General features: G+C 25.3%; 2 protein-coding genes across 2 annotated transcripts; both read left to right on the top strand.

Moving 5' to 3' along the window:
* Positions 1 to 483: 483 nt before the first annotated feature.
* On the top strand, positions 484 to 639 carry BO79DRAFT_143760 (uncharacterized protein; the record flags this gene model as incomplete). The annotated part of the gene is made up of 1 exon (XM_025678345.1): positions 484 to 639. A coding segment is annotated over one exon (156 nt), but the record flags the coding sequence as incomplete, so codon positions are not given.
* A 9,666-nt stretch (positions 640 to 10,305) lies between these two features.
* Positions 10,306 to 10,458, top strand: BO79DRAFT_143572 (uncharacterized protein; the record flags this gene model as incomplete). Its single annotated transcript, XM_025678331.1, has 1 exon — positions 10,306 to 10,458. A coding segment is annotated over one exon (153 nt), but the record flags the coding sequence as incomplete, so codon positions are not given.
* Between the last annotated feature and the right edge of the window lie 3,672 nt (positions 10,459 to 14,130).

Below are 14,130 nucleotides of genomic sequence, written 5' to 3'. Positions count from 1 at the left end.
CTAAAGAATAATTAATATTCTATTACAGACACTTTTCCCTAAAATAAAGCCTAAAATATTCTAAATCTATTAAAGTATTCTACAGAAGACCTTAGTTAAGATATATTAAAATCTAATAAACTAGAATTTCTAATATTAAATTTTTAGAGCCCCCCGGAGCTCTCAAAAAAAAATATTCTTAAAAAAATTAAAATAGCTTTTATCAGAGCCACTATCTTTTATAAATATCTTTAGAATTCTAAATTAGAAATATTTATCATATCTTTAAGTGTAATTAAGAAGGCTATTACAGAAAAAATAGATTTTTATTATAAAATATTTAAATTAATTAAGAAAGAGGAGATAAAGCAGACTTTTTTTAAATATTATTATAATTTAATAAATATCTTCTTTAAAAAAAAGTTAGATATTTTACCTGTCTCCTGACTATATAATTACTATATTTAACTAGAAGAAAGTAATCTGTTAGAAATAGTTCTTTTTTATAAAATAACTTTAAAAAAACTTAAAGCTGCCCGTGATTATATTATTAAGAATTTAAAAAAAAAATTTATTATATCTAATACAGTCCTGTTTACTTCTTTTATTTTAATAATAAAAAAGCCTGGAGGAGGACTATATCTATATATTAATTACTAGAAATTTAATATCTTGATCTATAAGAATCTCTATTTTATTTTTCTAATTAATAAGATAATAAACTATCTCTAGAATATAAAGATATTTATAAAATTTAATATTTATTAAGATTTCTACTGTATTTACATAGATCCTGAATCTGAAAACTTAATTATTTTCTGAATTTGTTATAGAATCTTCAAGTATTAAGTATTATTATTTAAATTTATAAATAAACCAGCAGCCTTTCAGCATCTTATTAATAAGATTCTTATAGACTTCTTAGACAAGTTTATTACAGTATATATAAATAATATATTAATCTTTAATAAAAATAAGATAAAATACAAGTTTTATATTTATTAGATTCTTAAGTATCTTCAGACAGCTAGATTTTAAGCAGTAATCTATAAATATAAGTTCTATATAATAAAAACTAGATTTCTAGGTTTCATTATTATTACTATAGGTATTCAGGTTGATCCTGTAAAAACTATTATAATTATAAAATAATAATACCTGATTATTATTAAAGAAATATAATTATTTCTCAGATTCTATAATTTCTACTAGTATTTTATAAAAAATTATAGCTAGATTACTAAGCCCATAAATCAGCTCACCTAAAAAAATATTTTATTTATCTAGAACTAATCTTATAAGACAGTTTTCTAGATCTTAAAGCAGGTCCTGACATTAGCTCCTATACTAATCTATTATGATTCTTCTAAATCTATACATATTAAAACTGACGCAGCTGATAGAGTAATTATAAAAATCCTTTATTAATAGATTAAGAATATATAATACCCTGTGATTTATTACTTAAAGACTATATCTCCACCTAAATATAACTATAATATTTATAATAAAAAAATACTGGTTATTATACACGCCCTTACAGAATAAAAAGTAGAACTGGAGAATCTATAATAATTAAAGAAATTTATAATTCTTACAGATCACTGAGCCCTGGAATACTTTATAATTACTAAAAAATTTAATATCCAGCAGGCTTACTGGGCAGAGATACTATCCTAATATTATTTTATTATTAAATATTAATCAGGAAAAAATAATATATTAGCTGATTATCTTATATAAAAAAAAACTAATTTAGAGATAGCTAGTAATTACTACTATTAAGTACTACTAAAGCCTAAATTTCTAGAATCTAATATAACTTTTAATCCAGTACTAGTAGTTTCTGTAAAATAAAATCTTTATATTATAAATTATATTCTAGAAATAAACTATATTTATTTCTTCTTAGAAGATCTCCGGGAGTGAGTCTACTGGTAAAAGACTGATTATTCTTTATAAGATAAACTGCTTTTATATTAAAATAAACTAGTAATTCCTAATAAAAATGATTTACAGGCCCGGTTCTTAGATAAAATCTATTAATAGTTATTACTGGCTTACTTTGGGTAAATTAAGATAATAGTATTAATTAAATAATAATATTTTTAGAATACTTGAAACAGAGATATCTGATACTATATAAATAATTACTTAATTTATAAAAGAAAGAATATATATTAAGATTTATTATTTAAATTACTTTAACCCCTTCTGATCCCTGATTAATTATAGTAATATATATTTATAAATTTCTATTTCTTCCTGAAGGATTATTACAGGTTTAATATTATTTTTATAATAGTAGACTGTCTTAGTAAATATATAGTATTTATTTTCTGTATAAAGCAGATCTCTGTATAAAATATAGTTTATCTATTTATTAACTAAGTTTATATTTAAATAGAACTTCCTAATACTATTATCTTTGACTAAAAAAATTAATTTATAGCTGATTTTTAGGATGAATTATACTAAATCTTATAAATTAAGTTAAAGTTTTTAATAGTATATTATCCGCAGACTGATGGATAAATAAAAATTATTAACTAATATATAATCTAATAACTTATTTTATTTATTAATTACTTCCAGAATAACTGGTCAAAACTGCTATTATTTATTAACTTTATTATTATAGCTCTGCCTTATAAATCTACCAGGTTATCTTTATTTATAGTTAAGAAAGAATATGAATTCTAAATATTATTTAACTAAATTTTTCTAGTAAATTTATTACTGTATATTATTATCTGAGATTAAGTCTATAAATTCACTTACTATATAGAACAGATCTAGATCTTTATATAAAATAGAATCTAGAAAATACAGGGCTGGTAAATATAGTAAGTTAATTAGTTTTACTATTCTATTAATTTTAATATTAGTAATAAAGTTTTTATTAATATCTGCAACTGGAGATGGGGCTAGTTTTTATAAAAGTTATTAAAAAGCTAGTATAGTCTTAAACCTATTATTAATAAGATTAATAATATCTATAAGATTCATCTTTCTGAGAATATATATATATATCTTGTTTTCTATTCTGAGAAGCTTTATTTATATAATATATTTAATCTATTACTAGAACAGATCTAAGATGCTGCTGTATTTATTAAAATTAATAATTAGATAGAATAAAAGGTTGAAAATATTTTAACTAGTTATTTATAATATAATTGCCTCTAGTATAGAGTTAAATAACTAATATTTAATATAACTGATTATACCTGGTATCTAGTAAAGAACTTTAAGAATATTCTCTTCTATTTCTAGAATTATTATATAAAATATTTTATTTATCCCAGACTTCCTAAGTATCTCCTGCAATGGTTAACAGCTACAGAGACTAATAAATTTATACTGGATTATAAAGAAAATAATTTATCTCTGGTTAAGGACAGCCAGACTTAAATAAGAGAATAATATAATAGTAAATAATATCTTTAAATTATATGATTTCTATTTATTTATTTTATTTGTCTGCTTTGTATGGCTTGCTTATCTTTATATAATTATATATTCTTTCTAAGCTTTTTTCTTTCTTTTCTCATGCTAGAAATTCTTGTTAGATAACACCAAATTTGACTATTTGATCAGCTTTCACAACAAGGAAATGCTGGCTATCATACGCGCCCTCACAGAATGGAGAGTAGAACTGAAGGATCTGCAGTAATCAGAGAAATTTATAATTCTTACAGACTACTAAGCCCTGGAATACTTTATAATTATTAAAAAATTTAATGCCTGGCAGGCTTACTGGACAGAGATATTATTCTAATATTATTTTATTATTAAATACTAACCAGGAAGGAATAATATACTAGCTGATTGTTTTATATAAAAAAAGACTAATTTAGAGATAACCAGTAACTACTGTTATCAAGTGCTGTTAAAGCCTGAGTCTCTAGAACTTAGCATAGTCTTTAATCTAGTACTAGTAGTTTCTATAAAGCAAAATCTCTATATTATAAATTATATTCTAGGAGTAAACTGTACTTATCTTTTTTTAGAAGATTTTTGGAAGCAAGTCTGCCAGTAAGAAACTGACTACTTCCTATAAAATAGACTGCTTCTATATTAAAATAAACTGATAGTCTCTGATAAAGATGATCTATAAGTCCAGTTTTTAGATAAGATTTACTAACAACTATTACTGGCTTACCCTGGATAAATCAAGATAATAGTATTAATTAAATAATAATACTTCTGGAGTACTTGGAACAGAAATATCTGATATTATATAAATAATTATTTAATTTATAAAAAAAAAAATATATATTAAGACTTACTATCTAGATTATTTTAATCTCTTCTGATTCCTGATCAGCCATGGTAATATATATTTATAGATTTCTATTTCTTCCCGAAGGATTATTACAGATTTAATATTATTTTTATAGTAATAGACTGTCTTAATAAGCATATAGTATCTATCTTCTATATAAAGCAGATCTCTGTATAAGATATAATTTATTTATTTATTAACTAAATTTATACCTGGACAAGGCCTCCTAATATTATTATCTCTGACTAAAAAGATTAATTTATAACTGATTTTTAGAATAAACTATGTTGAATTCTGTAGATTAAGTTAAAATTTTTAATAATATATTATCTACAGACTAACAAATAAACAGAAATTATTAATTAATATACAGTCTAGTGACTTATTCTATTTATTAATTACTTCTAGAATAACTGGTCAGAACTGCTGTTATTTATTAACTTTACTACTATAATTCTGCCCCATGAATTTACCGGATTATTTTTATTTATAATTAAGAAAAGATATAAATTCTGAATATTATTTAATTAAATCTTTCCGGCAGATCTGTTACTGTATATTATTATTTAAAACTAAGCCTATAAGTTTACTTGCTGTATAGAACAGATCTAGATCTTTATATAAAATAGAATCCAGGAAATATAGAATTAGTAAATATAATAAATTAATTAATCCCACTACCCTGTTAATTTTAATATTAGTAATAAAGTTTTTATTAATATCTGTAACTAGAAATAAGACCAGCCCTTATAAAAATTATTAAAAAGCTGGTATAATCTTATATCTATTATTAATAAGATTAATAATATTTATAAGATTTATCTTTCTAAGAATATATATATATATTTTATCTTCTACCCCGAGAAGCTCTATCTATATAATATATTTAATCTATTACTAGAACAGATTTAAGATACTACTGTACCTATTAAAGTTAATAATCAGATAAAATAAGAGATTAAAAATATTCTAGCCAGCTATTTATAATATAATTATCTTTAATATAAAATTAAATAGCTGGTATTTAATACAGCTAATTATATTTAGTATCTAGCAGAGAACTTCAAGAATACTCTCTTCTACTTCTAAAATTATTATATAAAATATCTTATTTATTCCAGACCCCCCAAGTGCCTCCTGTAATGATTAGTAGCTATAAAGACTAATAAATTTATATTAGATTATAAAAAAAATAATTTATCTCTAGCTGAGAGCAGCCAGACCTAAATAAGGAGATAATATAATAATAAGTAATATTTCTAGATTATATAATTTCTATTTATTTACTTTATTTACCTGTCTTATATAGCTTATTTATCTTTATATAATTATATATTCTCCCTAAACTTCTTTCTTTCTTTCCTTATGCTAGAAATTCTCGTTAGATAACACCAAATTTGACTATTTAATCAGCTTCTACATTCAGGTGGTCTGTGTTAGCTTCCAGCTTCTGCTATATTATAAGAAGCCAGTCTTTAAAGCTAATAGCCTTGCTATTACTAAATAAAGATAAATCAGAGATCTTTATTAATTTCTTAGATTCAGAGGCCTCAGCCACTCGGCTGCTCTGATTATTAAGCTAGAGAAGCTGGATAATATATAGATTATATTCACATGTCAATTCATCACAGTTATTATTAAGCTTGTCCTGCTGGCAGATAATCTTTTATATCTCTATCTCTACTTCTTCTATAATATAAAGAATTATATTAAAGATTTTATCAGAGTCTTTTGTATACAGTTTATAAAACTAATTATAAATAATATTTTTCCTGTTATCAGACTTTCCTTCTAATAAAATTATCAGATATTATTAAGAGTTCATAGCACTCAGTACTAATTCAGTATAGTTTTCTCTAGCTATTATAAATATTTTTACTAATTATTTTAGTTCAGGTCTCAGTCAGGTTGTTCTGTCTTAGCCATATTTAATATTATTAAATATATATAAGAAATGATACTAGCTACTAAGCTAGGTAACTGGCAGTATACAATATTAATTTAGGAAATGAAAGATAGAGTAATATTAGAAATTATATAGAAACTAATTAAATAGTTAAATTTGGTATTATTTAATAAGAATTTCTAGTATAAGAAAAGAAAGGAAGAAGCTCAGGGAGAATATATAATTATATAAAGATAAGTAAGCCACACAAGACAGGCAAACAAAGCAAACAAACAGAAGTCACATGACCCAGAGACGTCACTCGCTGTCACAGTTAGTAATAATTATAATATTTTTATAGCCTTGAGACTCCGGGAGGTCTACCAGGAAGTTAATAATAATATCTTACTAAGATTAATCAGGAATCAGCAGTGGTTTTAAGAGATCTTGCTTATAATCTTTCTAGATATAATTAGTTTTACAGCTGTTACAGTTATAGCAGAACCAGTAAATATCTTCACTCATGTCTGGCTAATAATAATAATAAGTAATTATTTTATAAATCTAGTCCTGTCCAGGGTATCCAGTGATTATATTATCATAGATTTCTTAGATAATCCAAGTTTATAAAAACTTTAAATTAGAGACCCAGACTTATTTTTAGAAGAGCAGGCATTGGTTTACATCTAACTGGTACTCTGTAATAAAGATTTTTAATTTTAATTATTTAAAGAACTCAGGCCTGTCTTCAGCCACCACTTTATAATACTCCTTTAAATTCTTATCAGCCTATTCTACTTGCTTCTACAGATTATTTAATATCAGTTTCTCAGGCTCTAGGCTGGCAGGGATTTCTTTATCAGGGATTTTATCAGTAGATATTATATAAGTAAGCCCTTCTTCAAATACAGGATAAAATAGCTGGATCTTTTAATTTATAATATATTTATCTTCCTCCTTGGACATGTCCTGGGACCTTTAAGATAAGATATCTAATCAAGTATTCATTATCCCTGGGCAGTAATTATGTGACGGCGAGTGACGTCTCAGGGTCACATGACTTCTGTTTTGTTTGCTTTGTTTGCCTGCCTCGCGTGGCTCACTTATCTTTGTATAATCACACATTCTCCCTGAGCTTCTTCCTTTCTTTCCTCATGCTAGAAATTGTTGTTAGATAATATTAAATTTGATTATTTGAATAACTTCTATATAATTTCTAGTATTATTTTATCTTCTATTCCCTAAGTTAATATTATACACTACTAGCTATCTAGCTCGGCAGCTGGTATCCCCCTTTATGCGTGTTTAGTAATACTAAATATAGCCAAGATAAAATGACCTGACTGAGACTTGAACTAGAATAATCAGTAAGAACACTCATGATGGCCAGAGAAAGCCACACCGAATCAGCACTGAGTGTTAGGGGTCGCCCCTTGGTTCCAAGAGTACGTCGCCTGTTGGACAAGAAAGAATAGCTGCCATTCAGAACAGGGCCTCAGAGCTTCTGAGATTTTATATATTATATTTAGTCAGCAGGCGGTAACAAGGCTGGTTAACTGAGTTCTCTAGTAAAGACTTATTCTATAATATTATTTCTCTTCTCTGGCAAGATAATAATATAGAGGCTGGTGTGCTTGTAGACTGGAGTACTTTAGATTTAGATTTCTAGTTAATCTGCTCTGTTACAGTCTTATATTCTATTTTAGTTCTTAGTTTTCTTATTTATGCTCCTGTCTTTGGTGCTTGGTTCCTGGATTCTATATTATTTCTACTTCTCTTACTTCCAGATGTCTGATATTTATAAATCTTTCTTTCCTGTATTCTAATCTCAGTTATATATCTGATATGATTTTTCTTGTTATTTTAAATAAGAATCTTCTCTTTAATATAAACTTGTTTGATTAGTCTGTTAATCAGATAATTAATTTAAATTTTTATAAAAAAAGATTCTCTTCTTTTTTTTCTTTCTTTTCTTTTTTTTTTTTTATCTATAAGCAAGGCAGTCTACATCCTCAGCTAGATATTTGAAAAGGGCTAGGCCCTGTCAGCCATCCGGAATCGGAACATCTATGTTCCAACCCGTCTGGTTCTGGACCTTGACCTGGAGACACCCATAAGAAGGATGGAAATCTCCAGAGTAAGTGAAGGAGTTTACCAGAGTTATAAAGAAAAATTTCCAGAAAAATTATCTATAAGAAGGATTAACCTGTCTGTAGATTAGATAGTTCTTTTTTTAATAAATTTAATTTTTTTACTAACTACTGTATCTTATGTAGTCCTCCCGGCTTCTTAGCCTGTTATAATTTTGAATTTATTTTTTTTTAAAGTATTTATTGGATAACAGACCGGCAATGTGCAATGACTATAATAAATTAATAGATATCTCCAGCCATTATAGAGGCACTACCCAAGCTGATATTATTAATTAATTAGCTAAATACATTAAAGAACTAATAATCCAGAATATAGAAATATAATATATTATCTCCTAATAGAGTATAATAACAGATAATAAGATTAGGGCCAGTCTCAAGCAGGTTAAATAATTTATTAATATCTAACTCTTATTTTTTCAAATATTTGCTACAGTACTTCTGTCTATATTAGTATTAATATTAATATTAGTATTAGCTCAAGACCCGGCTGACGCAAAGAAACTAAAGTTATTAATATCTATGAGCTTTGATGAAAAGGACAAAAGTAAGTTCCTGAGTTAACTTAATAGTATACAGGTAAAGATCAGGATTAACTAATAATTTATTAGCACGCTGGCTAAACAGGTCTGGTATATATTTATACTTCTAAACAGAGAAGCTAAAGTAAAGATTAATTTATAAATAGAGACTAACCACGAGGCTCTATCCTTTTTAACCACAGCTTTGATTAATTATCTTAAACTAATCTATAAGAATCTAGTTTAATAAAAAAAAGTTATCAGCAAGCTGTCCATTCTTAAGTAGGAAAGTTAAATAGTTAATGATCTTTTAATAGAAATTAACAGCCTGCTAATTAAGACCGGAGGATATGGCTAGGAGAACTCAAATAAAAAGAATCTTCTATATTAAATTTTAAATAATAATATCCGCTGACAGATAGTAGGTATTGAATGGAAACCAGACTTTAAAGATTTTTACCAACAAGTCAAACGGATAGCTGATAAATTTATAAAAATAAACTAACTTTCAGAAAAATAACTAGGATATTCTAATACCTAGACAGGTAGTGCTTCCAAGAAAATAACTATAAATAATATTATAGATTAGGAGCCTACAGCAGCAAGTGTAGGACCTGCTTAATAAGTTTAATAAATATCAAAAGAAATACTAATTAAATATCATGAGATAGGACTCTACCTATATTACAGATTCTTAGAATACTATATTACTAGATGTCTTTATCTGCTACCACAGCACCCCTAAGACTTGAAAAGCAAAGTTTACCAAGCTCTGCTCAAAGATAACCCAGCCAGCAAAGCTAGTCAGGTATTAAAGAGCCTAGTTACTCAGCAGACTCCAGCCCTGGAAAAAGTATAGCTTTTCTAGATTATTATCTAGAGGGATATATATTAATTAATTATAATTATAAAAAATTTAAGAAAAAGATTTAAGGATTTAAAGGCTATCATACCTTCTTTATATTAAGATTAATTAATAGAATTTATTTTATAAATACTTTGATTAACACCGGCTGTATATCTTACAGAATGATTAGCTAGAATTTTATAAATAGAAATAAATTAAAGTATATCTTTATTAAACCCTGAAGTATTAAAAGATTTAAAAAAGAAAAAATCTGTGTAATTGAATTAGTAAAAATATCACTAAATATAAATAGAAGCTTGTAGAAGTATATATATCTTTATATTTTACTATATATATATAAATATAATATTATATTAGGATTTTCATAGATGAAGTACTAGAATATAGTACTTTAAATTAAAAACTCTATATTTGATATCCAGAGCACGGGGGTAAAAGTATAATATAGATAAGAACAGAACTGTTTCTTAGTATTACTTATAATTTCTGCCAACGCGTGGTGCACTTAGAAGAATTAAAAAAAGAAAAAAGATTTAATAAAGTTATTTATAATAAGTCTGGCAGATATTAATAAAGTTCTTTATAAACTCAACTAACTAAAAAATTCTATAGAAGTAGAAAGTAAGTTACCAGGCTCTTATTATAAGTACTTAAATATTTTTAGTAAAATAACAGTAAATACTTTACTATTTTATTACCCGGGGGTGGACCATGCCATTAAGATAATTAAGAATATTAAAAGAAAGGAAAAGAAGATTTCTTAGGACTTCTTCTACCAGATAAATTAACTAGAATTCTTGGTATTATAGAAGATCCTGATTAATTTTCTAGAAAAAGAATTTATAAGAATTAATAATTTCCCGGCAGCCGCGCCCGTGCTGTTTATCTTAAAATCTAGTAGTAGTTTATATTTCTGCATGGACTACCAAGTACTTAACTAAATAATTATAAAGAACTAGTATTTCTTGTTATTTATTTAAGAAACCTTCTAATATATTTCAAAGGCTTGTTATTATATTAAACTAAATATTATCCAGGCCTTCTACTGTATCCAGATTAAAGAAGGAGATAAATAAAAAACTATATTTTATATTTGTTTTAAATTATTTAAATAATTAATAATCCTGTTCGGGCTTATTAACTATTTAAGTATATTCTAGTAATATATTAACTGGATTTTATAAGAATTTCTTAATAAATTCTGCTCTGCTTATATTAATAATATTTTTATCTTTATAAATAGAAGCCTGATTATATACCATGTCCAGGTATAATAAGTACTGGAATGCTTGCAGGATACAGGTCTCTAAATAAATATTAATAAATATGAGTTTAAGATGACTATTATGAAATACCTGGAATTTATTATTAAGATAGAAAAAGAGATCTATATAGATTCTGTTAAGATCTAGACTATATAAAACTAAAAAATACTAAAGACTGTCTATAATATTAGGGTCTTCCTAGGATTTACTAATTTTTACTGGTAGTTTCTTAAGGACTGGAAGACCCACTCAGAATCTTTTATATAATTTATTAAAAAGAATATTAAGTTCAGCTGGATACCAGAGATCTAAAAAATATTTGAAATTTTTAAAAAGATCTTTATTACTGCCCCTGTCCTCGCGCATTGGGATTTTAAATAAGAAATACTAGTAGAAATTAACTTCTCTGGATAGTATACAGGAGAAGTATTATTCTAATAGAATAATTAAAAAGTCTTTTACCTGGTAGTATATTTCTCAAAGAAAAACCTGCCTGTAGAGTATAATTATTAGATTTATAACAAGGAACTGCTGGTAATTATTTAAGCCTTGCAGGAATAAGAGCTAGAGCTTATTATACTTCTTTATTTTAAAATTCTTAGTAATTATTAAAATTTAAAATATTTTATAATTTAATAGCAGCTCACAGAACAACAGATATATTAGGTCCAGTTCTTAAGCTGTTTTAACTTTATAATTAATTACTACCCAGGAATAATGAATACTTGATCAGATACTTTATTTTAAAGATTCCAGGATATATTTAAGAAGGAAGATGAGTATGTTATGAATTAAGAGATTCAGTTATTTTATCCTGTATCTGAAGAAGGACTTATTTATATAATATCTGCTGATAAAATTCCTGATAAAGAAATTTCTATTAGCTCAGAGTCTGAGGAATTGATACTAGATAATCTGTGGAAATAAGTAAAACAGACTAATAAGAATCTGAAGGAATATTATAAAATAGTAGCTGAAGATAGATCTGAGCTTTTTAAATAATTAAAATTAAAGGTCTTTATTATAGAATACCAGCTGGATATGAGCTAATGTCTGCTTTTCTAAGAGTGAGTTTAAGTCTTTAATTCAGAGTTCTTATAAATTTGGATTATCTAAGAAGTTTATAATAGTATAATTACTGGATACCCCAGACAAGATTAAATTTATAAAATAATTATTTACTACCACTACTGGCCAGATATAAGTAAAGATATCTGCTAGTTCTGCTATAATTATAACAGCTGTAGGGCTAACTATGTTTAGAAAGACTGTAAGTAAGATCTTTTAAAATTACTGTTGATTTCTGATTAATCTTGGTAAGATATTATTATTAATTTTCTGGTAGATCTTCCGGAGTCTTAAGATTATAAAAATATTATAGTTATTATTGACTGATTAATTAAAGATATTATTATTAAAGCCATCCTGAGTATAGATATGAAAGACTTTATAGATATATTTATCTAAGTATTTTATAATTACTATAGAATATTCTAGTTAGTGGTTTCAGACTGCAGCTCTCAGTTCATGAGTAAATTATAGATAATTCTGTGTGAGATCCTGGATATTAAATAATATTTTTTTATTATTTATTATCCTGAAACAGATGGAGTGATAGAGTACTGAATTATGATTATTAAGATCTTTTTATAATATTTTATAAATTAATAATAGATTAACTGGTAAGAATTACTGTCTTTAATATAGTTAGTTTTAAATAACTAGGACTTTGTATTAACAGGAGTAAGCTCTTTCTTTTTATAGTATAGCTTTTATATGAAGTTCTTAGACTTGAGTATCAAAGCAGACTTTCTAGAATATAATTAGATCAGGAACTTCTGAGAGCAGGCTGAAGTTATTCTTAGTAAACTTTAAGAAGCTTAAGATATTACTAGTTTAATAATAATAACAGCGCAAGAAGTACAGGAATAATATACTAATTAATAATAAAATCCTACTTTCTATTATAAAGAAAATAATAAGGTCTGGTTGGATTTAAAAAATATTATAATTAACTAATTTAGTAAAAAATTAGATTAGTGGAATATAAAATTCATGATACTAGAATAGATCAGAATATATATATACAGGCTGGATATGCTATCTGGAATTTATTTAATATTTTATATTAATCTACTCTGACTTGCTGTTACAGATTCTTTATTTATTTAAAAGATAACTGACTGGTAACTGGATATTATTATTACAGAAGATAATACTAAGAAATATATTATTAAGAAGATTATGGATAAGAAAAATATATTTCAAGGAAAATACAGCTATAAAAAAATGTTTCTAGTTAAATAAAAAAAATATATTAAATCTATATAGAAACCAGCAACTGAGCTTTATGATATTAAGATTTATAAATACTGGTATAATTCTATCTATTTATCTTGTTTAAAGAAATCTATATTAGCTCAGCTGTGTCATGGTAGGGAGAGTAATAATTAAAAAGAGCTAGATTCTGTTAGTTATCTGGAATTAGAATATCTATATTCTAATCTGTCTGGTTCTGGATCTTGATCTGGAAATACCTGTAAAAAGAATAGAAATCTTTAGAGTAAATAAAGGAGTTTACTGGAGTTATAAAGAAAAACTCCCAAAAGAGTTATCTATAAGAAGGACTAATCTATTTGTAAATTAAATAGTTCTTTTTCTAATAAATTCAACTTCTCTATCAATTACTGTATCTTATGTAGTCCTCCCGGCTTCTTAGCCCGTCATAATATTAGACTAGTCTAGACTGAAGATAGATATATATAAGAATATAGATTTATTATCTTTTATATTTAATAAGAATAAGGAGATTTGTTCTTTTTATCTTTATTTTTATATTATTATTTTTCTTACTCTGACTTTATCTTACTTTCTGTTCTAGTTATATTACTTATAGAATTATTTTACTAGCTCTAGTAAGTAAAAAATATATTTTTAGTATTTTTCTTAGAGTTATAATCTCACTTTACTCTAAGCCTGGTAGTAAAAGATAGACTTTTATTATTTTTTTTTTATTTTTCTTATTTTTTTTCCAGATTATATTTACTTTTCCCTGTATTCTTCTTCTATGTAAGATATATAAAAATAATCTTTTTTTCTTTTTTTTTTTTTTTTTTTTTTTTTTTTTTTTTTTTTTTTTTTTTTTTTTTTTTTTTTTTTTTTTTTTTTTTT

This window comes from Aspergillus costaricaensis (genome assembly GCF_003184835.1).
Source record: "Aspergillus costaricaensis CBS 115574 unplaced genomic scaffold BO79scaffold_10, whole genome shotgun sequence".
Taxonomy (NCBI): domain Eukaryota; kingdom Fungi; phylum Ascomycota; class Eurotiomycetes; order Eurotiales; family Aspergillaceae; genus Aspergillus; species Aspergillus costaricensis.
The sequence above is the reverse complement of the archived record's forward strand: the minus strand, read 5'-3'. Positions and strand labels throughout refer to the sequence as shown.